Raw genomic sequence first — 26,376 nt, 5'->3', positions numbered from 1 at the left:
GTAGCAGTTTACAGTAAGAACAATGGGACAGAGCTAGGTTTTTGAAGATTTTATTAAAAACAACATGGGTGAAGAACATTAAAACCAAAGTGGTAAACTCCTCTTTCCCTCCCAGTCTGCTGACAGCCCTCCCCCACAGGGCTCTACCTAGATGGCCCTGGGGCCCAAACCTGTTACCCCCACCCAATCCCACTTTCCTGCAGCTTGTGACTTATCCCCATTAAGAAGATAAAAATAACCCCCTCCCCAACTTGCTTAAAATATTTTGAAAGATTGAAAGCTGAATTTGTGTGTGTGTGTGTGTGTGTGTGTGTGTGTGTGTGTGTGTGTGTGTGTGTGTAAAATAAACACTTTAAATGCTGGATACCTTGCTCTTCCCCCTAGGCCTGGCTCTGGGGTGCCTGCCTCCTCACCCCAGGAGGCCAGCTGCCACTTGGTGCCCCTTGGAATTTTTCAGGAAGTAATTTCTTCCAAATTTCCCCTGCAGTCACAAATTCCACAAACTGCTTGCATCAACACACTGTCTTCATTATAGGCACTGCTTCCCAGCGCTGCAAAGCTGGTCTCTTTTTGTCAACTAGACCACATGCTTCAGATTCCCTGCAAACAGGAGAGAAAACAGAATTCAGATTCAGGTAACATATGAATTACATACCGCAATAGAGCTGAGAAGAAGAAAATAAGTATTTACATTTTGGGGCCAGTTCTCCTGCTGAGAATGGGAATGTGGTGACCTTTTTTTTTTTTTTTAATGTGAGTAAGCCTTGAATGATGAGGGACAAAGGGCTTAGATACCCCTGTCATCCTAGAAAGCAATACACAAATCAGCAGGATTTTTGACCACCAGCTGACTGCTGATACCGGGTGGGTCCAGGTCAAACCAGAATGACCATGAGGCTGATCGTAGCTCCATCACCAGTCCAGATTTATGAAGAAAACAAATGGTTGTTTTACACGCACGCACGCACACACGCTCGTCCATGTCCAGGTAACACTTTTCACAGGTCACAGTTAACTGCATCAAATCTTCCTTTTCTCCGACCTTTCTGTCTCTCTTAGCAGGGCACAACCCTTCTGGCATTTTCTCTCATGGGTAACTATGAAGTATGGAGTAATAGGCCTTTCCTTTCTCTCAGGCCCAAGACTTCTGTTGGAAAAGCACCACAGGAAGAGGCTCTAAAAGGGATCAGTTTGTTCAGTTGGTTCTTGGTCAGTCTTCTCTTTGCTCCATTTCCTTGAGTGGAAACACCAGAGTCCAAGTTCTACTGCCTGCTTATCCTTTGAAACAGGAAGAATACTGTTCTATTTAAGTTCCTAAATCTAGCACAGTGCCTCACACCAGCAGGTATACAGTAGATGGAGAATGATGGATGAGTGGAAGAGGGAGGAGAGGAGGCGGTACTCTGAAAAAAAAAAACAGTTGCTTTTCTACTTAAGAAAATCGTATTTAGTTTTTGGTGCTAGGGATCAAATCCTGATTCCTATGCATGCTAGGAAAGTGTTCTATGATTGAGTTCTACTCTTGTAATGTTAAAATTAATCTATAGTAAAACTGACTTTCTTCAATGCACAGACCTGATTCTGAACACATATATATGTTCATGACACAGAAGTTTCCTAACTCCCAAAGCCTTCAGTGTCATCTTTTTGCAGTCACATCCTCCTGACTACCAGGCAGCTACTGATGTGCTGTCTGTTCCAGAATGCCATATAAGAGCTGGACAGTTGTGGTGCACAGCTTTAATCCCAGTACTCGGGAGGCAGAGGCAGGTGGATTTCTGTGGGTTTGAGGCCAGCATGGGCTACACAGCGAGTTCCAGGACAGCTAGGGTTGTTACACAGAGAAACCCCGTCTTGAAAACAGCAATAACAACAAAAGGTTGTGGTGGCACACACCTTTAATCCCATTTATATTCTTACCAGGGATCTGGTAGGGACCTGGTTTCTCTCCAGCATGCAGAGTTGTTTATTTTGCCTATTCTGATGGGTATATAGTGGTATCTCATTGTGATCTTACTTTGATGTCGCCTAATAGCTAATGATGTTAAACATCTTTTATGTGTTAATTTGCTATTTGTATATCCCTTTTTATGTCTTACGCCCAATTTTTAATTGGTAATTTTTTCTACTGTTGAGTTTGGAGAGCTCTTTGTATGGTTTAGATACAAATCTGTTGTTGGGTATGATTTGCAAATATTTTATCTCTGTACATTTGTTATATCTTCATTCTAGTAACAAGTCTTTTGTAAAGCTAAAGTTAATTTTGATGAGGCTAAATTCAGCAGTTTCTTCTTATATTGTGGTGTTTGAAAGTAACTCAAAATCCTTGGGCTTTGCCTGGTGCTTCATGTCCCTTTGTCTTATGGGTTGCCAAACCTAACTTCAAGATGTGTCTCTCACACTATACTATCTTAACCTTTGTCACATCTCTTTATTCAGGTCACTGCCTCAGCCTCTTCACTGATACTCTTGATTGTAGGGCTGCTTCTTGGTCACTGCCAACTGTGGTCCACACCCTTTCTTTCGTGAAGAAACTTTAGTATTTCCTGACCATCTGGGAGTAAAGCCTAAAGCCTTATCCTAGACAGGACTCCATACATAGGTCCTGACCATACATGTGGGCCTCTGCTGAGGACAGCCCACAGGGGACCCCACTACTGAAGCAAGGATCTCTCCATCTGTAAGCACAGCCAGTGCTTGGGGAATAAATGAATGCACGAAAGGATAAGACTCTGTGTCATTGTGATTTAGTAACAGAAGACCACAGGAAGGAAAGGTGGACGCTGTATTCTATTATGCCTGACTTACTCTGTCATTACATTTGGAGGCAATTAAGTAAAACAACAGAAATAATTTCCACCAAAAGTTGATGATGAGCAACATTGAATTTGGGTAACAATAAACATGTAAGCTTAAATAATGCCCATTGTTTTTTTCCTGATGTCCAGCTTTTATAGCATTGGGTGGTAGCCTGAGAAAATTCTAAAGGCCAATACAGTTTGAGGCCTGGAAGACAGTGCAAGAGAAAGTTGCAAATAGCACTAACTCAGAGACATTTTGAGATTAGGCTTCAGATCAGAGGGGGCAAATCTAAATGCCAAGAGAGCCAGAGGATCTATTGCATGTGAGCAATATCCAACTAGGGCAAGGCATGGACCTGCTATGATGCTTTCATCATTTTCCCACCTTGAATCATGACTAGTATAAGAAGTAGTTTCCTGCTTGGTGTGGTGAAACACTCCTTTCATACCAACACTTTGGATCAGAATCAGGCAGATCTGCCCATTAGAGGCCAACCTGGTCTAAATAGGGAATTCCAGGGCAACTAGTGATATATAGTTAGACTGTGTCTCAAAAGCAGTTTCCTTTTTGCTCAACTACTATAAAAATAAAGAAAACTGAAACAGTGTGAGTGGAAACCCATGCTTGGCCTAGAGTAAGACATAAAATGGGAGGGATAGGGTTTGCAGCAAATAAGATGTTCACATGCTTGCCAAGTGGATCTAGCCATTCATTATCAGGCAGCCAGATAGGCTCCATGTGTCTATAGTTTTTCATTTCCCAAGTGAAGTCAGAAATATACATTTTAATGCAAAGTTTCCACAGTGTTAAATGTGGGTGACTGAAAAATTTAAAGAATATGAATAGTCAAATAACTTTTGGGAGCAAAATGTAGCTTGTGGCCTGTTTATAATTTCTAGTTTACACTCAGGATGCTCCATTTCCTTCTCTATATTCTGGTTTGGATAAATAATTATACTAATTATATTAAGACTTCACCTCTGATATACAAGAAGACCTTAGGAGGACTGTGTTCTTCTGATTCACTGGTTAATTCTTTTTGGCTTTCTGAGACAAAGTCTTGCTGTGTAGCCCAGTCTGGCCTCAAAATGAAGATTCTCCTGCCTCAGCCTTCCAAGTCCTGGGATTACAACATATACTACCATTGACAGACTCATTTGCAATCCAGTTTTTCAGTGAACATTTATGTAGTGATTCACTTGTGCTATGTCCCTTGCTAGGGGCCAGGAAGCCTTTTTATTAGTCTTCTTTTTTTCAATCAACAGACTTAGATTGATCCACTCATCTACTGAAAGTCATCTTGGTTACTTCCATGTTTGGATGATTATGAATAAAGCTGCTATAAACATTCATGTGCAAGTTTCTTTATGGACATGAGCTTTAACTGCTTTGGGTAGATACCAAGGAAGTGATTGCTAGATTGAATAGTAAAGAGAGCTTACTTAGCTTTGGCACAAACTGGTAAACTGTCCTCCCAAGTGGCTGCACTATTTTACCCCCAACAAAGACTGAGGGGTCCTATTACTCCATATCCCCTCCAGCACTTGGTGTTGACAGCATCTGTTTTAATAGTGTGCAGTGATATCTTGTTGCCTTGATTTTCAGTTCCTTTGTGGCACACAATGTTGAACATCTACCCATACAATTTCTTGTCATCTGTATATGTTTTACGAGCTTCCTTTCACATATTTTGCCACTTCTATGTTGGGTTCTTTTTTTCCATATTGTTAAGCTGGTTCTTCATATAGTGTATATACTTCTCCAGTCTGAGACTTGTCTTCTATGATTATTTAGTCTTTTTAAGTAGACCAGTGTTGTGGAAATGTTCTGCCACCCAATGAGATATCTGGTAGTCAGTAGTAAGCACTTAGAATACAAAAACAGACCATTGGTGTTTTTGTTCTTCTGCCATGGCACTGAACAGAGGTTTTATTTCTTCCTCTGTTTACAGCCTTCCTCTTCAAGCCATTATCAAGTCCTGTGGATTCCAATTCCAAAAGACAATCCATGCACCTCCTCTCCCTTCACTACTGTTACATCTCCGAACCACTACTACTCTTTGCATGGAGAGCTCTACGTAGCTTTGAAGCTGGCTCCCTGATTCTTTCTTTCTTTCCCTGTCCCCTATACTCAGCTATGTATCAGCCAGGCTTTTTTAAAATTATTGTTCAGGTCGGAACTCATCAGTTCTAGCCACATGGTTTGAACACTAGTATCTCCTTACAAGGCATCCCTCCCCCCCTTTCAAACTTACCATTCAATCTCTCTGGATGCTGTTCTTGGATAGTCTACTTTTTGACCCATCTCATCACTTCTGTTACCTTGAGTCTATAAGTTTCAACCCAAAAGTCACCTCTGAGAGGCCTTAGGAACACCCAAGTTAAATTGCCACTCCAGTCACTTTCTGCCATGTGGTCCTGTTTTTTTCATTGATGCACTCAGCATACTAGAAGCATCTGCGTTTCTTTACTTGCTGTCAGCCTGTCTCTCCTCCCAGGCTCTGTGCAGGTGGGAGCTGTGTCCATCATGCTCACTGCTCTGTGGTTAGCATCCTTTACAGAACCTGGCTCATAGCACGGGCTCAAGACCCAGTCGCTGAAAGAACTAAAGTATGTGGAACCACAGGGCTACTTTCTTGCTCGACTCCGAACTTTAGTACACACATGGTTGAGGCGAGCAAAAACATGGCAATATATGGAGACTCAGCACTTTGGGCTGGGGTGGCAAATGAGATTTTAGTCCCCTTCTTTTTAATTAGCACACATTAATTGTACAAAACAATGGGTTTCAGTTGGGTGGTGGTGCATGCCTTTAATCCCAGCACTCAGGAGGTAGAAACAGGTGGATCTCTGTGAGTTTGAGGACAGCTTGGTTTACAAAGTGAGTTCCAGGACAGCCAGGGCTGTTACACAGAGAAACCCTGTCTCAGACACTCCCCCCAAAGAATGGGTTACTTGCCAGTCTCTACTCCCGGCTTCATTGTGACACTTTCATATATGAGTATAATGTACTTTTATTATATTCACTCTCATTACCCCTTTCTGTTCCCTCACACAACAAATACTTCCAAAGACAATATTATCGCAAGTTGGAGGAATGCCAAAGTGACCCTGGAAGCCCTTGAGGCTGAATGGTCCCTCAGAGGAACAGAAAACTGAATTTAGTATTGTTGAAAACACTTCTCAAACTACTGTCGTATGAGTAGTGCTTTTGGGAAGGTTGTCATATCTACTTAACATCTCTTTTATTTTGAGGCAGGGTCTTGTTGTGTAATGTCAGCAGGCCTCAAACCTGTGCTTCTCCTGCTTCAGCCTCCTACATGCTGGAATCTGCAGGTACCACCACATTCAGATCTCTGCTTAACCTCTTTACCAAATACCTAATATTTTTTCTGTAGCCCTATTCACTTTTGAACTTTAATAGCTATTTTGGTGTAATCTATTCTAAGGGGCAACAAAAGTACAACTACAACAACAGATGTGTTGTTCTGTTTACATCTTGGACATACATTAAGAACTATTACAATTAAGAATGTTTTGGCAATCATCTCTCCTATAGACGAGCACAAGGCACAAGTGAGAAATAATTATAGGCATGGTTCCTGGGAAGTTGTTATCCAGGCTGTTCTGCAGCCATCAGGAATCTCCTATCTCTACCTGTCTCCCCCAGTCCATTGTGGTATACTGGTCTGTGCATTTAGTGCACACTCCTTTACTTGGCCAACAATGGCCTCTATGCTCAGTTCCAGGGTCACAGAGAAGAATGAGGCACATTTCTTGCCTTTTAGGAGCTCTCAGTGTGGTGATGTGTAGAGCATCACCATCTGTAGCAGCAGGGCTACCTGATAAGCATATGTATAGTACTCAGGGCAGGAAGGGCACAGAAGGTCTCACAGCAGATGGCATCGGGAAGGGCAGAAGCGAAAAATGTTTCAGGCAGCAGGAACATATTAGTAAGTATAGAGACAACCCCAAGGTTTTTGTGGCCAGAGCTCAGGATGAAGGGCAAGGAGAAGATGGAAGTGGTTGGGATTTTAAGGAGGAGAGAGGCACTTGTATGATCTAGAACAAGCTTTCTAGTTGATGACAGAGTGGTGAGGGCCTTGCTTTTAACTGGGGGCAATGACAGTCCAACAGTTCTTACTTCTCTTTTCTTAAAAGAAAAGTATTACTCCTGAGTCATCTTCCCATCCTCTTTTGAGATGGCATCACTTTGTAGCTCAAGATGCCCTGGAGCACACTGAGTAGTGGAGACTGGCCTTGAACTTTGAGCAATCTTCTTGACTCAGCCTCCTGAGTGCTAGGATGAGAAACATCATGCCTGGCTCATTCCAAAGGAATTCTACCCAGCCTTGAGCATGTTGCTGACATGGATGGCTGATTTAATTTTTAGCTGGCAATTGTCAACTGTATTGCTTGCCTTGGAATGTCAATCTTTCCTGTCATCAGAACACCTTTCAATGACAATTCTGTAGCACCACCAATTACCGTTTGTCTTTCTCCCACCTGAATTAGAACCTGGGGTTGTAGATGAATCCCACCAGGCTTCTGGCACTTCCAGGCTATCGGCACTTAAAGCACATTACCCTATGGCTTAGGGCGCTCTGCTCAGCTTGCGAGGCCCCACTGCAGGCTCAAATGGAATCGAAGCAATTTCTAAAATAGCCTATGATTCATTTTTTCTCCCCTCCTGTGCCTAAATCTGCTGGCTCCATGTGGAGGGATGGGCACAAGTAACTGTAGAGGTGACATCACAGGAGTGGGCTGCGTGCCTGCCAGGCAGCTAGTGGAGCTGGCCTTAGCAGTTGTCGATCTATTGGCTGGGTGATTGCCTCCCAGGCATTTGGGAGTCACAGCTCCCAGGTTTTTTGTCAATGTTCCTTCTCCACATTTTTTTCCAGACAAAAATTCTGTGCTGGGAAATCAAGGATAATGGGAATAACAGAAGTAGGAAGGATAATTTAGCTTTACATCTGTATAATGCTTTAGAGTTTCAAAATGATTTGCTCCACCCAAACACCAGTGGGAAATGGAAGCTGAGATTTTTCAGCTTGAACTGGAGACAAACTTTTGCTGTCTTGTACAAAATATTAATATCTACTACTCACTTCAAGGTATATTCCACTTAGGCCTTGCATGCTACTAGAAAGTATGAGACCCTCTTGAGTATCTTGGTGCTTCCTAGAAGATGTGTTCAAGGGGATGAAATGGTCTGGCAGGCACAGTCTCTTATCCATGCCATCCCATGGTAGCCAGCAAGTAGTGCCAGTCTCAGCACCGCCACCTCCTTTTGCATACCCTGGTTAACAGTTCCAGTGGTCCCAAGACCTTTACTAGAGCCAAAGGCATGGCCACTAACTATGGAGCCTTGAAGACAGGGTGTGTCATGAACATCTGGAAGTCCTAGCCACTGCCAGAGTAGCGCAAAGGCCTATAAAAGAAAATCCACAATTCAGGTCACATCAGCCATGCTGTGGGTCTTGAAGGGAAGGGCCACTGAGCTCTGAACAGCTGAGGAGTGGGGTGGAGGGATTCTTTTCTTGGAGGAGCCATAAAAATAGTTTCTAAGCAGTCTCATGTTTACTCTGTGATCTTCCAGCACCTGGTTCCAGCATGGCTTGCTGTCCCTGATGCTCTACTGTCAGGCTCAACACGAGAAGTCTACCTCCATCTAGCTTTCCTCCCTTGGTCTTGCCCAGCATCATAACCACTAAACTGGATGCCAAAGGGGTGGCACACTCTTTTATGGTCCTCTCAATTTTGAGTAGATTTCAGTGCCACTGTTTTTTTTTTTTTTTTTTTTTTTTGGGCTGGGGGGATGGAGGCAGCAAGCCACATACTCTCAGCAAGAGTGACAGGTACTCCTGCTGTTGTTGTGACTCATAGCTGCTACTGCCACCATCACCACCAAATGAAGTGATAGGATACAAGGCAAAATTACAGGTGTGGTCAGTGTCATGAAAATGTCATCTTTGTAAACCAAGATGCTTATACTCAGGCCATTCTTTCTGATGGAGATCTTGGTGGAGCATAAAAGTTACCCCTTTGATGGCTGAATCTGTAAACTATATGTGGCAAGTGACAGGCAGAAGAGACAGCCGTCATCACCTCCAAATGAGGTTTTCCAGAACTTGTTCTGCTTACAGTGTGTGTGTGTGTGTGTGTGTGTGTGTGTGTGTGTGTGTGTGTGTGTATGTGTGTGCACATGCACACACGTAAGAAAGTGGATTAAGGATCACTGCCTCAGTCTGTTTTAGAGATGTGAATAAAAACCCTGGCTTGGGACTGCTTCCTCTCTGGTTGACTGATTTTTCAATTGATTTGTATTTATTAGCTAATGAAATTAAAGTTGTAAAAATGATAACAGAAACACAATAAATCTCTCCCACAACTGGCTGTTTCTGTGTCACTATGGTGCATTCCTCACTTTGATTACTTCAAAGTCTATTATTTTGTTCTCAATTATTCTGTTTTTCTGGCACTGGAGAAAATCAATTTGTTTTATTTTCTCTTATTCATGCACTCAATTATGCTCTTCGGGCACATTTAATCACTTTGATGTTTTCATTTTATGGCCCGTCTCTAGGCACTTCAGCTGCTTTGCTGCCAACGGGCAAGCAGGACTAATTTGCATGTCACAATAGACTTGAAATTCTAACTCAATTTAGAAATCTTTATGAAACCCCCCTCCAAAATATGCTTGGAGCTGCAAAGGGGCAGAAGGATGTGGGCAAACCAGGAGCCATAAAGATGCTTCCCGTTGCCAAAAGGTTGTGACATTTTGGTGACTGTGTTGTGGGAATGTCCCCATCCAGGTAAAGTGGAGGAGTGTGTGGAGCTGTATGTCTGTGGAGTCTGCTGCAACTTTGCAGAGAGAATCCTGTAGCAGTTGCCTATGGGCAGGCAGGCGGGGAGCAGGGCCTGCTAACTCTGCAATAAAATGACCCTCAGTGCTGCTGGAATTGGTGCTGGGCTCTAGACAGCTCCCAACCTCAGATGGTTAAAGAGCCCGTGTAGACCAAAAGTTGTCAACAGTTAGACATTCCAGAACCCTGAGAGGCTTACCTTATTTTCTCTAATAATTGCCCACCTTCCTTTTGCCCCTCGATCATTTTAGCACTAGGAGCTGGAGGAAGATGAGGCATGTGCTTTGGGAAAACAAACACAAAGATGTTTAAACATATTGGGGCTGCCAGCTGCTCTTGAAATTGTTTTTATTTGTTTTGTGCGATAGTTTCACCAGGCAGAAGAAAAACTACGTATGTCCTCCTCTAATTTTAAGCAGAATCCCCACCTTTCCAGGCGGAATCCTATCCCCCTACTTTCCTCTTGTGTGGCCTTGTACGAGGTGATTACCCTCTGAAAGCCTTGGTTTTCCCACCTACTGAATGGAACAAATAAATACTTCAGAGACAGTTGTTCTTCTCAAACTTCAACACTGCCAAGAGTTTTACCCTATTTACACACCACAATAGAAACCTTTCTTATATAAACTTATTTTAAAACAGCTTCATCATAAGGAATGATACCTATGAAATTCAAAAGCTTCAAGCTGGTGAGAAGGCTCAGCAAGTAAAGGTACCTGTCTCCAAGACTGACAATCTGGTTCAATCTGGTTTTGATCTTCAGGACCCATATGATGGAAAGAGAGAACTAATTCCCAAAAGTTGTCCTCTCAACGCACACAGGAAATAAAACATTATCTATCTATCTATCTATCTATCTATCTATCTATCTATCTATCTATCTATCTATACATATATAGAGATATAGAGATAGATAGATAGATAGATAGATAGATAGATAGATAGATAGATAGATAGATAGATAGATAGAGGGGGGGGTTTCTGTGTAGCTGTGGCTGTCCTGGAACTAGGCTGGCATCGAGCCCATAGAGATCCTCCTGCCTCTGCCTGCCAAGTTCTGCGATTAAAGGTGTGCCACCACCACTAGGCCATAATAAAATGTTTTTAACTTAAAGAAGTTTCATGTGATATCTGTACTTCTAATATATACTAAAACATATACAATAAACATTAAAACCACCTTTTCCATGGATCTGCTTTTCCTTTTACCTAGAATATTCTTCACCTCACTTTGTAAAAATTCTCTCACTTCATGAAACTCTGAGATTCTCAAACACCATTTCCTCAGAAAGACTTTAATGAGCACTGTCTAAAATGGTGTTCCTTTGAATTAACCAGTAATCAACACTAGATATTTGCCTGTTTGCTCATAGTGTATCTGTTTCAGTAGAATAGAAGCTCTATGATAGGCAAAACTTTTTATTTTTCCTAGTCCACATAACTAGGGCAGCTTTGGCACAGATTAATACCTAATATATACGTACTGATCAAGGAAAAGTTAAAATAGAAAATCAACCTAGCAGTATCTTGCCTCCTCTTCTACTTCTCCACCAAAGAGACCTACCTACTACTATATCAGTGGAGGTCACATGGGGAGTAGTAAAAAACAGGGGCAAATGTGGTGCAGGCCTGTAACCCCAGCACTAAGGAGGCTGAGACAGGAAGGTTGTGAGTTTGAAGTCAGCCTGGGCTATACAGGAAGGCTCTGTCTAAAAAAGTGTTACTTCCATTCCTGCCAAGGAGTTGTATCAGTGGAGGTCTAATGGGAACATGAATCTGTACTCCTGCTAAGCAATGAGGTGCTTTTCTTTGTCCTCAAATTATCAATGCTGGCCCACCATGGAATCCAGATGTTTCATTTGATTACACTTTTTTTTTTAGGGAACTGGACCTAAAAATATTTCAGTAGAAACTAGGCCTTGGTGGCACAGGTCAGAATTACCACGAACTCCAGGTCAGTCTAGTCTATAATCCCAGCACTGGTATAGGCCAAGACAGGGGAATTGTAAATTCAAGGCTTGCTTGGGCTACATAGGAAGTTCAAGTTTAGCTTGGGCAATTTAATATGACCCCGTGATGGCTATTCTTCATTGTCAACTTAACTACACCTGGAAATAACTAAAACTCAAGTAGATGGGCACACTAGTGGGGGATTTTTTTCTTAATTAAATCATTTGAAATGGGAAGATCCATTTCTAGTTTGTATCTTTTAAGGTGGGAAGGTGGGAAGATATACCTTTAATCCAGATCATTTGAGGTGCAAAGATTTCACCTTTTATCCAGACCACACCTTCTGCTCGCCACCTATATAAAAGACATGGAAGAACACTTGCCCTCTCTTTGCCTGTTTGCTCTCTCTCCCTAGCAAGTCCATTACTTCGCTAGCATTAGAGTCTACTTCAGGAATCTGGAGGACACTGAGTACCAGCCAAGACACCCAGCCTCATGGAGTCAACAACTACTGGGTTTTTGGACCTTCCATTGCTAGACAGTCACTGAGGGATTAGTTGTACCACAGTCTTCCTTCATTCGTATGTGCGTGCGTGTGTGCGTGCGTGCGTGCGTGCGTGCGTGCGTGCGTGCGTGTGTGCGTGCGTGTGTGTGTGTGTGTGTGTGTGTGTGTGATTCTATAAGTTCTGTTCCTTTAGAGAACTCTGACTAACACAGACCCTATCTCAATAAAGAGTGAAAAAATCACTCGGTGATAGATCATTTGCCTCAAACTGGGAATTCTTCTGCCTCAATATCTGGGATTACAAGGGTGAGCCACCATGGTTGGCTCAGCACTTCTTTTTTTTAATGACTGAATGGAGTTATATTTTTATAGTTCTAGGTATTTTCCTGATAAATTCCTTTAGATTTTTGATATAAGCTATTTAATAATAAAATAGAAATAATGTTATTTTTCCCTTTCTGATCTATATGTTTTTTTTAAACTTTCCTTTTCTTGTCTTATTGTACTGGCTAGGAATTCCAGTACTATCTTGAATAAGAGTGGGAAGATTAGACATCCTTGCCTTGCTCTGGAGCTTTGAGGGAAAACAGTCCATTTCATCATTCAGTATCAAATAGCAGAACTTCATTTTTTTTTAACATTTTCCCCTGTTAAGTTGAGGCAGGCAGATACAGTGGCATATGCCTGTAACGTAAACACTCATGAGGAAGAGGCAAGAGGACTACCACAAATTCTAGGTCAATCTAGTTTACATAGAGAGTTCTAGGACAGCCAGGGCTACATAGTAAAACCTGTCCTTGGGCTGGATAGAAGGCTCAGCGTGTAAGGTACTTACCACAGTCTTGAGAACTCCATTTCGGATCCCCAGAATCTATATAGCATGCATCTATAATCCCAAGGCTCCTACTGTGAGGTTGGAGGCAGAGAAAGGATCCCTGGAAATTCAAAGGTCAGATAACCTGGCATTGCAGCCATGAACAGAGACCCTGTCTCAAATAATGTGTTCCCTGACCTTCATATGTGTGCTGTGGCCTGCACTCACACACATGGCCACATACACACGTCTCAGTCCTTCAGTCTCTCTCTCACAAACACATGCACACAGATGGAGACAGAGCATTGGCCTCAAAAAGCACAAACAACAACAGCAGCAACAACAAACATTTTTTTTCTATTTTCTGCAAAAGATAATATAGAATTGGTGCTAATTTTTCATTTCAGTAGAATTAGAATTATCCAGTGAAGTATGTGGGCCTGGAGTTTTCTTTTGCAGGAGACTTATAATTTCTATTTTGATACTATTATGGTTAGAAAATACATTCTATGTACTTTCAATTATTTTCAACTGGTTGAGATTAGTTTTACGGCTGAGCACATGGTCCTATCTTGGTATACGTTCCTTTAGTACTTAAAAAATATGTGTATTCTGTTCTTGTTTGGAGTAGCCTATAAATGTCAGTTAAAGCCTATTAATTGGTAGCACTGTTGAGCTCTTCTATATCCTAGCTCTTTTCTGTCTTCTAAACTGGTTGATGAGAAAGGGATGATGAAGTTTCTAACTCTAATCATGTTTTTTTTTCTTTGCTGAAATGAGGGTTGAACCAAGACTTTACACATGTTAGGCAAGCACTCTACTGCTGGGCTATCTTCCCACCCTTAGTGATGGATCTTATATTTCCCTGTACAACCATATTAGTTTTTCTCCATGTACTTCAAGACACTTATTTTTGAAGCATACACATTTTGGGTTGCTATATCTTAGTAGATTGATACTTTTTTACATATTACAAAATGTTAATGAAGAAAATAAAAATATAGCTGCATATGGTGGCTCACACCTGTAATACAAGGTATGTGGGAACCTGAGGCAGGAGGATTGAAGCTAAGGCCTGCTTGGGCAACCTAGAAATATTCTGTCTCAAAATTTAAAAAGAGTGGAACTGGCTGAAGCTGTAGCTCTGTGATATAGTGGTTGCACGAGCATGTATACAGCATGCATAAAGTTCAATCTTCAGCACTGCAAATTCACAAAAGGGGAAGAAAATCTAAATCTAAAAGTTGAGACATGCTATATTTATAGGTTGGAAGACTCAGCACAGTAAAGATGTCAATTATATTCAAAAGAAGTACAGGCTTAATGCTAGTCCTTCCTAAATCTTACCAAAAATTACTTTATAGAATTAGACAAGGTTATTCTAAAGTTCACATGGAAAAGTAAAAGAACTGCTTTAGCTTAATTTTTGTTTACATTTATTTATCTAGTGTGCACATGCATGATATGTGTGTGTGTGTGTGTGTGTGTGTGTGTGTGTGTGTGTGTGTGTGAAGGCCAGGATTACTTGTAGGAGTCGGTCATCCCTTTTGGTAGACATGTGGGTCACAGGAATGAATTCAGGTCACCAGGCTCAGTAGCAAGAACCAACCTACTGAGACATTTGACCAACCCTAATGAATTTCATTGTTGAGATGTGGTCTCACTTTGTAGCAAATGCTAGCACTGCATCATCAACACTCCTGCCTCAGCCACAACATGTGGCCTTTGCCCAAAATGATTTTGAAAAGAAGAAACTCTGAGGAACCATTCTTCCTGATTCTAGGACTTATTATATAACTATGGTACACATGACCATGGAGGAAAAGACTCATAGATCAGTGGAACAGAAGATAAAACCCAGAGAGACAGGAATAGCTGTTTTAGAAGGTATGGGCATTTTGGAAAAGGAAACATTTGGATTTTCTACCCTTTTGCAGGACAAAAGAAGCTTTACACTGTAAGACAAAGGATGATTTTGTTTTCAAGATAAATGGAGCACCCTAGAATTCCTAGAGGTACCTAGAGAAAATGGCACCCAAAACATTTAAAATACTCACCCCCTAGCCCATTTTTAAAATGTAGGGTGGTAGCCATATTTTATAATCTGGAATTAGAAAATAAGATCTAAAACTAAGGATTGAAATTTTTGTTGACTTTTTGGACAGGCTGTGGAACTGCTCTGCTACTGAGCTACCTCCCTTCTTTTCTCACGGTCTTTTTCTTTAAACAAAAAACATGCTATTTTTTTTCTGACTGTGAAACAATATATATTCATGATAGAAACTTTGAAAGATACAGAAAAAGAATAAAGAGGAAAGAAAAATTACACATAATTGTAATCCTTGGTAACTACTGTTAAAGTACTTTGGCAATATATCACTGAAGATGAAGGTAGGTGGACACTGTGGTACTTGACTGTAATCCCAGCACAGGTAGGAGGCTGTGGCAGGAGGATCATGAGTTTGAGGTTGGCCTGGGCTACACAGTGAAATGCTTTCTCAAAAAAGTTATCACTGGAGATAACTACTGCCATCATTTCTTTTGCATGTTTTCCTGTACATAGCCACATACTCACACATTCATTACATATATTTGTAAAATTGAGACTCTGTGGCATTAAATTATTTTGTGATTTTTTAAATTAATATATAATACTTGCCTCACCTAGTTATTTCCAAAAATTTTCTTTGTAGTTGACTGCAACAAATTTTTTCCACATAAAAATACTAGAAGGAATTAATATTCTGCTTCAAATTCAGTATATCGAAACAGAACATGTTATGAACAGAGTAAGGTATTTTAAGCAGGGGTGTGTGTAGGCCCCTTCCACTGGCAGCTTCCAAGTTCTAGTTGTGTCTACTTAGGAAATCGCAGAGCCATCTTCCTTCTTCCCTTATTCTTGATCCTTTCTCTATAAATGACCTACATCCAAGGGCTGGTAACATTCTTTACATAGCCCTTCTCAGGGTCCATACAGGTGTTCACCTTTAAATTACACCATCATGATCCATTTCAAACATCACTATTATCATGTTATATTCCAATTCCAGAACCTAGAACAGCCTCCACTTTTTTGTATGTGATCTAGACTATTTAACCTGAAATTTGGTCTAGTCAGCTCTGCTATCATGGTTCTGAGATTCCCTTGCAGACCATCCACATCTAGACTCTGCTCTAGTCAAGTCCTCCAGCTGCTTCTACGCAGTGCCAGCCCCACAATCGCCTCATTTATCCAAGGGGGTTCAGTTTTGTGCTTTCATCCAGATTTCTCAATTATTCACTGGAAGCAGAGATCATGTCTTCTTCAGCCACTCCAAGAGCTCATGACACCAAATACTCGGGAGGTTCAAAAATAACTTGATTGAGTTGAGCTTTAAAGTGAGCTTTAAAATTTAACTGGTTCAGAATGCATTTTGGGAGCCCATGAAGGGTAGGAAGGGATTACAAACAGCGATGGGAAAAAGCAGGTGGGAAATGATTAGTAGGCACAACAAGGCACTGCTAGCAAAGTGGAGGCCAGCCATCAGGCCTGGATCAAATCTGGAGTTAACTCCTCTGTGTTACGTAATCACAAGTGTGGTATACTGTGCTGGTGGTTACCAGTCTTCTACCCTATAAGGACATACATGAGATAGTATATGTGAAGTACCCAGCACCATGAGAGTGTGGCACACTTGTAGTTAGTTCTTCCTTGATGGTTTTAGGTAGAAATTTCCAGTTTTCCTAACTAATCTGCAAATGAAGATTTCATGGCATATTAAATTTAAGCTGCTACTTTATTGTAACTTTGGGGAATAGCCTCCTTTTTCTTGGAATTTGAAAATTTTAGCATGGCATTTTTGTAACTTGTTTTGCAACAAAATCCACAACAAACCTTTCCATTTCTTAAATTCTTTAGTGAAGTAAGGCTAGGAGTCTGCTCAGTGGGAAAGTGCAAGCAGGTGGCCAGTTTCTGGAGAACAGTGGGGGGTGGGGGAGGGGTACACACAGGGCAGGGAACAGGAAGGGGAGATAAGGTTTAGACGTCTCAGAGATCTTTACTCAAAGCCCTGCAAACCGGCTCAGGATTTCCACCACAATCCTGTTCCAAAGTCCTTCCAAGAAACTGGAAAGCAACTGGTCAGTCTGTCCTTGGGGTCAGCTGTGCCTCCCAAGCCCTCTTCATGCTTCTTAGACAACAAGAAAGGGTGTGTGGGGAAGCCTCGTTTCCATGGGGTAGTGTCTCTTCAGGCAGAGCACAACTGCTTTGGGCTTAGGGCTCCAGCAGTCCTTGAAGTCTGAACCTCATTGCTAACCCATAGAAGAATACTACCTTCAGCCTTCAAACTGCAGTAGGGGTGCATTTTTCTCCATCCCCCACACAATAGTTCTCCCAAGAATATTAGCAGCAGATGTGCAAAGGGTCTCAGCATGGGGCTGTGAAACTGTAAATAGCAGACTAGAGCTGGTGGTCATAGCACACTGGAGGTGGCAGGAGATGAGGAACTAGCTCTTTCTATCCCCCCCCTTCTCTATCTAGCTCAGAATGGAGTTCCAAACTCCAGATTTCAGCTTCCCGGGGCTGATGGAAGCATGGTGTGGGAGGAGGCCTGGGGAGCACTATGAGGCATGGCTCCGGGGCCAGGACTTTAGGGGTTGCTCACGGACATTTTCCTCTTGTTTTCAGGGAGACACGAGATTTCGGGTGCTTTGGATCAGCTACATGGAAGGAGCAGGGTGAGCAGTGTGGGGTAAGGAGGGTTTACTGGGGGTGGGGCCATCGGATAAAGCACATGGGAATGGTGAGTAGATTTGACAGGGGAATCAAAAAGGCCAGAGACTGACTCCTAAGTTCCCACTGAGACAGAGCCAGGTTCAAATGTCAGCCCTAGCCCTCATAGCATAGTGTGACTCCCACTGTAAGTGGGTAGGAAGAACTTGCTGAATGAAGGAAGGGGACTTTGTCTAAGCCACTTACTTTCTCTGTCACCTAGAAGAGACATAGCCATTGTCTTATTATTTCACCTGTGCCGTCTCTCCTCACATTTACACCAGTCTGTTGGTTCCTCCCCAGCCTGCCCTGTAGAGGCTGCTGCCTTGTCAGCTTTCTTCAGCAAGGACGGGAAAGGGCAGGTGTACCAAGGCCTTGCTCTTCCCTCTTATACATTCCTCCTCTCCCCTTCTTCCTCCTTTTTTCTTCATCCCACTCATTTTTTTTTTCTGGATCCCAGGACAAGTTCTGAGAACCCTAAGCATGTGTTGAAACCTCCAGTTTGAATTCTACCACTTACAAGTGCACAGAGCACCCTCCCCTCTTTGCAGAGGGTTGAATCTGGCTGAAACACGAAGCTTAGAGCCCCAGGTGGCCCCTACTTGCTTCAAATGCCATTGGTACTACAGCGCAGCAAACCTACCTCTACCCCATTTCCCCATACAGAGCTAGCTGGGCCCCTCTGGGGATTGATCACATCAGCACTGTTCCAACTCTGGAAGGTTCACTATGAGCTAATTCCTCTGGAGTATGTTAACCAGAGGAAAGGCAAACAACTCCAAGCATGTGGAGATGGGGCAAGGATGATTTCGCACTAGCAGTCATGAACTGTGTTCGGCCATGAATTCTCTAATGTGGTTTTCTTGCGAGCAATGAAATGTACCTTTAGGATAGTTCACTGGCACAAGGAGGACCAGAAAACAGACCTTGTCTGTGTCTAAAGTAAGTAGCTTAAATTGCCTCCCTGTGTTTTTATTTTTGTCTTTTTTTTCTTTCATTCGTTAAAACCGATGGGAAGAAAAGATGGGCTAGGTGCAATTCATACTTGCCTCTGCCTTTAGTTTTCCTGTGGCATGTGGAACGTACACAACTCTGTAAGAGGAATCTTCTGGGGTTCGATTTTCAATAGGTTAAAATCTCATTATTTATGTTTCTAAGGGATGTAGTGAGAAAACAGAAAAAACCAAACCAAACCAAACAAACAAACAAAAAATAACCCAAGGCTGAACCAATTTGACTAGATAGACATGCTGGGATAAACTCCCTTGCACAGGGGCCGAATCAGTCTACTCCATGCTGTCTCAGTTTCCCTAAACAACCTGTGACCCGCACCCTGCTCTTGGTTTTTAATGGGATAGGGGAGGATTAGCCAGCTTCATGTAGGTTTTTATATGTGAGAACAAATGACAGTCTTGAAAACAGGTTAAGGGAATCTTTCAGAATACAGAAAACTCAAAAGCCTTTCCACACTGACCATTGTCATGGCAACACACTATCTGATGGCAGCCTGCGTCACTAGGCTGAGGGGCACAGTATCAGTACAGCAGGTTAGCTTGGCCACTTTGAATAGCATTTCGACTTCTTTCTAGCCTCAATTCTTCTAGGTTGAGCTGAGTTTTCTTTTCAGTTCTGGACTCATGTGCTTTGTTAATTTGCATGGCTAGGGACACAAAGACTTTGTAAAAGGGACAGCGAATGGAAAAATCTGAACATTTCTAGTATTCTATATTCACTGTCCTTACTGCCCACCCCTTCTTACTGACGTCCCTCCTCTTTTTCTCCATGTCACTTCTTTCCTACACTCAGCATTCCCTCCCAACCCCAAAGGTGACTCATCAGCCAACCTAAGCCCTCACTAGATCCTATTCATTCTCTCTATGCTCTTATTACAGGATAGCGTGTTCTAGATCTTAGCACTGGAAGCAATCCTTTCCCAAGGCAGGAGCCCTTCTAGCTAAATGATCCTCTCCTCCCCTCCCTCCATCTCTAATTACAGTTCTCATTATCTTCTGGCCACCTGTCTGTTCCACTTTGGACAGGTCTAATTGTTATAAACTCGTTTTACTACTGAAGGAAAAATCAGTCCTTTTATGACAGCCATCCATGAGTCCACTCCTGTACCCCACAGTCAGATAGACCCTGTCCTGCTCTGTGGTAGCCTCACAGAGAAATGAAGCAGGGCTCCTGTCCCCTGAGTTTTCTCTTCTCCAGAAAGCCCCAGCTCCTCTAAGCAGACATCTTGGAGCTTGGGCTCCAGTGCTTCCCCAGACTGGCTGACCTCCTGCAACACGTTCCTATTTGTCTAGAGCCCTTTTAAAGTGAGGTCGGTACTGCATTAGCATCTCTGGAGGCCACCTTGACCCGGTGACTCATACTGAACTCTGTGTCAACTACTGTCTCTAATTTTCTTTTAGACCAAATGCTGTAAAGCCACATGTCAGTTTGCTTGCACACAGTCCCTTCCTGGATCAGATGTTTTCTCCCTGCTGAAATCCATTGTGTTACTATCCCAATACTGCTTTTTTTTCTGCTAATATACTTCAAAAACTTGACTTCCATGTCCTCTGGGGTGTATTATATTATTTTTGTTTTAACTAACCCTCAGCATCACTTCTTATCTTGAGTCACCCTCACTTACTGTTCACTCAAATTTCTTTTCTAGCTCATTTCCCTTTGCATTACCTTTCTCACACCTTCTCTTTTTTGCCATTTCATTCCCCCACCAGCAAATGTCACCACTGTCTGGAGTGACGTGCCTGGGAATGTGTGTAGGGAGGCAAGGGCAGACCCACACACGAGATAGGAGCAGACACTGTAGAGGTGTGTGTGTGCTTTCTGTTTTTAGTCCTTTATCTGGTGCCCCCAGAATTCACAGCCTGGATGGGAAAATGGTAAGGTAGGAGAAAGAATGACAAGAAAAACTGGTCTAGATTCGATCTCAAGGGAAACGGGAACTGTTTTCTGGACCAGAAAGGAGCCAGGATAAAGGTGCAGATCTCCAATCTCCATCCAGATTGTGGCACAGTGAGAAGAGCCAGCAACAGAAGGAATTTAGAGGTCTTAAAGACTGCAAAAGGGAGGAAGATTTGATAGAAAGCGAGGACTTGTAGAGTTGGTAGTCCTTGGGAGATCAGAGGAAGGTGATTTGAAACATTAGAGGCAGAAGAAGGTTGGGTTACAGGACCTTACAAGAGGCAATGAGCTGTGAGTGTAACTAGCATAGAAAATATTCTCAGGTCAAAGGAGCCCAGGAAATATAGTCCTTACCACAGGCTTTGTGTTGTCATCGAGTGCACTGTGCGAAGACCCTCAGAGTAGCACATTCCCTTAGGCAAACCACAGCCTTGAGCAGGCCTCTTTTCAGACAGGATTACACTCCAGGGAGGAGTCAAAAGTGGGAGATCTGGCACCATTTTGTGATTTCATGAATAAACAAGAGAATTTCACTGTTTGGGACAGGCAATATGATATCTTTTGGCTTCTTAAGTCTGCAAGTAGGGTCCAAACACACACTCTCTCTCTCTCTCTCTCTCTCTCTCTCTCTCTCTCTCTCTCTCTCTCTCTCTCTCTCTCTCTCCTCTCTCTCTCTCCCTGTTAACAGGAAAATGATTGCTCTAAATACTTAAATAAAACAAATGATAGATGAGAAGCGACTTTTAAGCAACCGGGAGGCTGTGAGGGGAGCTCTAATGGAAAGCTGAGGGAAGGAACCCCCAAAGAGCTAGTGGACTGTATAGCCATGACTGCCATTCCTCTCTATCCTGGGGATGGAATAACTTGGTGGTGGGGTAGAGGTCAGTAGCTCTACTCCTGGGTTTTAATAGTAATGCTGGAGCCCCCTTCAAGAACATCAAAATCCCTGATTACTCAATGGACTTCCATAGACTTGCAATGCTCTTTTAGACCATGCTGCAAGAGAATGTCTGGGGGAAGAAATCACTTCCCTATCCTAGCCCCTCAAGTCTAAATTCACTTGAACTTCCCTAAACTTAAAAAGGTTTTTTGTTTTGCTTTGCTTTTTCACAGTGGTGGAGATGGAGTGGTAGGCAAATGCTCTCTACCACTGAGCCACACGTCCTAGCTCTTAAAGATGATTTTACTGTTGGCCTTTTCAAAGAAAAAGGCTCTCTGAATATTGTAGAACTGATTTTACCCTGGAAGTGCCTTAAAGCTGAACCTTTTGTTCTTCTGAAGGTGACATTAGCCAGCCAAGTGACAACCTCAACCAGAGTGGCTTGTATAGAATTCTGGCTACAAGATGTCAGGCCAAAAAGAGGTTTCCCTTCCAAGTCAGTGGAATGATTAGCTGCCAAAAGACAAATGGTATTTGAGGAAGCCCCCAGCAGCAGGCCACCACACACTGGGTGGAATAAGGAGGGCAGGACTGGAGGGTGGCGCTCACCTTTGATGTAGTTGAGGATTTGCTGGATTCGGTGGGGCTCATTGCGGTCTGGCCGGCAGCTTGGCGTGATTTCCAGCACATAATCAGGACCATATGCTGTGAAAAACTGTAAGGAAAAGAGAAAGGCCAAAAAACAAACAAAACCATATAAAACTTCCAAACCAAACCACATACAAACAGGACAATCAAAAGAAACTCACCATTCCTGACAAGACCAGAGCAACCTCCAAGGGCAGAGGGGCATGATGTGGCAGGAAGCTCTGCCCTGGTGGCATCACTATGCTCACTCATTCAGACCTTCAGTGACAGCCACTGTGAAATTTGGGAGCTTGATGTCAAGGGTCTCTCTGCTTGGGTTTCATCTTTTTTTTTTTTTTTTTTTTTTGCTCTGACCATAGCTCTTCATGCTCCCTCTACTGTAGCATGCTAGCCCACTGAGCTATCTCCAGGCTTTGTTCTTACTTAGAACTCATTGCTTTCCGGCACCCCCAATCCATGCTGCCTGTGGAAAAACCTCCCCATCTTTCAGGCACAGCTCAAATGTCACCTCCTTCACAAAGCTGTCCTTCGTTCTCTGCCAGTCTCCACAGCATTCTGCCGGTGCCTCTCTTACGGCCCCCATTCAGACAGACAGTGCTTGCTAGCATGTCATGTGCAGGTCACAGTGCCAGCTGCATGAAGGGTCCTCTAGGTATTCATAAGCACTGGATAGATACTTTCAGCAGTGACTACCCTCTCTTCTCTCCACTGGACAGGGGCTCTCAAGGCAGGCAGTCCCCGGGTTTTATTAATCTCTTGGTCTCACAGCCCATTAGCTCCTGTTGCCTTGGATTCCCTGCTCCAGGAATGGCAAATGAGTCTACCAAGACTCAACGTAAGTTTTCCTTTCTCTGTAGTGAAATTTATGTTTTTAGATTCAAGGAATCAAAATAAAGGCTTGCGAATTCTATTTCTAGCTCACTAGATGACCCCTTGTGTCCTTTGGTAAGTCAAGATATCTGCTTTAGCTTCTGTTAGGGCCCACTTGGGGAAAAACACTCTGTGACAAAGTGAATCATTCAAATGGGATCAGTCTTTGAATGGGAAATATGCAAAGCTACGATTTCTGTTTTTTTTTTTTTTAAAAAAAAAAACCAGAAATAGTATTTGTGTGCACTCTCTGGAGAGAGAGCATATGGTCCTTAACACGATGTGTTTCAATAGTGACATTGTTAGGTTGTAAGTAAACCAGGGAATCCAAATTCCCTGAAAACAAAATAAAACAAAACCTCAAACAGTATAGCAGGCATGAAAACAGGGATCTTGCTATGCCATGACTTTGATGCCACTCAAAGAACCCAAAGTTATTACTACTGTCATTACATTATCCTTGTTAGGAGTCTGGATGTACATCTGGCACCGTGGGAGATGTTGTGGAACAATCTCGAGATTCTAACATGTCTTTGTGGAATCCATGAGATTAATTTCATGGGGAGATAGCTTTTGCATACCATGAAAGAATATCTTACACGTTTAATTTAAAGGAAAATTCCCAAGATTGTGCCAGTGCTTCTCATGCCATGCATGTGAATTGACCCAGAAAGGGACAGGCACTTAGTCCTCGCCAGAGTATTACTCTGTGTTTCTCTACGATTCCTGACACCCTAAATTATGGAGATGGGAGCTACCTTGAGTACAGATTGTCTCTATCAAATCCCTGTATGAAACAGAAAAACAGGGTTACCTAGGGTTGGGGGGCATCCAGAAACCACCCCCTGACTATGGCTTAAGAAACTTGAGAAGCATTTATTTTTAGCCAAGGAGGGCCCCTCAGTTCAAGTTGTAGAAGAGAAGGTTTCAAACAGGTGTGGTGGCCTCTTCTCCTGAGAAGTGTCAAATGATGTGCTCATCTCATGGGAATGGAAAGACAGGCTTAGAGTCACAGAATACAGGCAGCTGCATCAAAGCAGCTCTTTGGGGGAGACCCACACTCTTGGCATCACAGTACTAAAAAAATATGAGGCAGGGTGCCTAGCCGAGATATAAAAGGAGTTACTGCTGTCTCCACGTGCAAAGCTACCATGATACTACAGACCCTTGGTCAGCAAGGAATGCTGTAAGCTGTTTGTCTGGAGCCAAGGGTTTGGAACAGCACGTTCTCACTTGAACGCCTACTATGTGATTGCCCACACTTTCCTACTTTACTCCCCTTTGGCAAAGAACACAGGGCTGCTAACCACTTGGTCATCTGGGGCCAGAACTGCCTGCCATGTGACAAAACAGCTCTACTAGGATTAAGCCTCTTATCCTGGCTTCATTTGCACCTGGCTTTAACTGATTGAGCCACACATTGGACAAAGTCACCAAAAAACCCATTCTCTGCTGAAGCAGACTGACTACAGGTAACAGCCAAGACTGGGTTCCCAAACTTCTCTCTACCTTTGCCATTCAAATGAGCTTTTTCTCAGGTCCTGCTAAGTTGCACTATTCTTGGCCTGGGGGGACTCAGATGGTTTAAGAAAGTCCCTGTGTTGGAAGCCAGTTATGCATGGCAGCTGGCTTCTTCCAGTCTTGGAGGCTTTGCTTGGGTGAGGCCAAGTGAAACGATAGGCTGTATTTAAAGTCCCTGTTCCTGTGTTCTACGTTTTCACTTGTTATATCCTCTCTGCTAGACTACAAACTCTGTCATATTCTCTTTGCATAGCCCACAGAGTCAAACTCAAGTCACCCCAGTTTTTGCTTAAATGTATGTTGAATTAATTTAATTTGCCAAAGGTTTAGCTAGCTGTCTGGTTAATTGTGTGGAATAATTCAGAATCACCTTAGCACAAACAGCTTCCCTGGGCTTTGGAGGCAACGTGACAGGGTGGAAAGAGCACTGGTGTTGGGGTCAGGGACAGCTGGAATTTGGCACCTGGATTTAGCTGTGTGCCTGGGGTAAGCTTGTTAATCTCTGTTTCGTCATTTCCACCCCAGGGATGATGAATGCTGATCTGTTTGGGCTGTTAGGAGATAGTATCTATCAAAGTCCCTTACTTGGAGCCTGGGATATAGTAGAGCTCTGATAAATGTTAATTCTTCTCTCCTGGGGGCAAGAGGCCCTTGCTTAACCATGTCCCCTCTATTCTCTGAGGAATGCGGGGCAAAGTGCTCAGGGCTGAGATGTAGAAAGAAGAGCCTGTTCCTTCTTCCAGACCAAGCCTTCTGGCCTCCCCACTTGCTTCGGCCATTGGGTTAGCCTAGAGCCAGCAGAGAAACTGACTTCTCAGTTTCTTGCGACTAGTTACTGATTGTTGAGGGGGAAGAGAAACATGATCATGGTACGCAAAGAAGATGTTGAGGTGGAGGGATTTGGCTAGCACTAGAAATAGCTCATGGCTCCACCCTGGAACTGCCCTCCAGCTCCAGGAGAAAAGGAAATGGGCACACTGTAGTCCCATCCAGGCAGGTGGGGCAGGAGATGAAAGGGGCTAGCCGACCTTCAAGGGAACACACTGGCTTTGATCTCAGCAAAGGAAGAAGGGAGGTGCTAACCCCTCTCCACCCCTTCCCCTTTTCCTGGAGCACCCCTTTTGCTTCCTAGGCTTCAGTTGAAACATTTTTGAGGGGAACATGGTAGTGTGGAGCCAGGGCAAATGGGAGGTATGCAGTGGGGCAAAGGGCTGGGGGGTTGAAGGTAATGGCTGCTTTAGGGTAGTCATTGCAGGGTCTAAGTCTTGACCCCACGAGTCAATGAATAAAGGAATGTAAATAGTTGGTCTCCAGTTCAGTTCAACCCAACTTAATTCTCCATTCTTGCTCAATCCTTTGCAGCTCTTGTGCACACAATGAGAACAGTACACAATTAGATACTTGGTAAAAAAAAAAAAAAGATAGCAGTGGGAGCCTTTGAGGTTGTTATTCCTCCACAATCCTGCTTGTCACAGGAAACCCAAGCCACAGACCCAAATCAGCTGATCTTTCTATCTTTCCCTCAACACTTACTTAGTAACTCCCTACCATGTCCTGAGTTAGGTTAGTCACTAGGATACAAAGACAATAAGGTATGCTTAAAACACCGAGATGAGTGGTACCATAACAAAGCTAAAATAAAAGTAATGACAGTTAATGTTTATTATAGTCTTACCATTTGTCATGTACCTAAAGTATCTAAGCATTTTTATAGACTGAACTTAATTTTCACAACTAACCTATATGGTATGTGTCGTTGTTTCCATTTTAAGATGAGTTCTGAAGCAAGATAGTATGCACAGAGCTAAGGTTTGGGACTGGATTATCCTGGAGATCACCTCTGTAAAGTATACCAGAT

At 42.9% G+C, this 26,376-nt stretch overlaps 1 protein-coding gene and 1 long non-coding RNA gene across 3 annotated transcripts in view; one reads left to right on the top strand and one right to left on the bottom strand.

Annotated features, from left to right (window-relative positions):
- Positions 1 to 26,376, top strand: part of LOC113837516 — a 118,211-nt gene that overhangs the window by 29,690 nt on the left and 62,145 nt on the right. Inside the window, exon 3 of the long non-coding RNA XR_003488143.2 lies at positions 17,603 to 17,652. This is a non-coding gene — a long non-coding RNA (uncharacterized LOC113837516). The remainder of the gene's footprint in view (positions 1 to 17,602; positions 17,653 to 26,376) is intronic.
- Hdac8 (histone deacetylase 8) overlaps positions 35 to 26,376 on the bottom strand; it is a 239,057-nt gene continuing 212,715 nt past the window's right edge. For both annotated transcript variants that reach the window (XM_027431796.2, XM_027431795.2), the window contains 2 exons: positions 22,089 to 22,194; positions 35 to 600 (listed from right to left, as the gene is read on the bottom strand). In XM_027431796.2, coding sequence (XP_027287597.1) covers positions 578 to 600; positions 22,089 to 22,194 — 129 coding nt within the window. In that variant the 3' untranslated portion in view covers positions 35 to 577. The remainder of the gene's footprint in view (positions 601 to 22,088; positions 22,195 to 26,376) is intronic.

The sequence above is a fragment of the Cricetulus griseus genome, chromosome X, assembly GCF_003668045.3.
Source record: "Cricetulus griseus strain 17A/GY chromosome X, alternate assembly CriGri-PICRH-1.0, whole genome shotgun sequence".
NCBI lineage: Eukaryota > Metazoa > Chordata > Mammalia > Rodentia > Cricetidae > Cricetulus > Cricetulus griseus.
The sequence above is the reverse complement of the archived record's forward strand: the minus strand, read 5'-3'. Positions and strand labels throughout refer to the sequence as shown.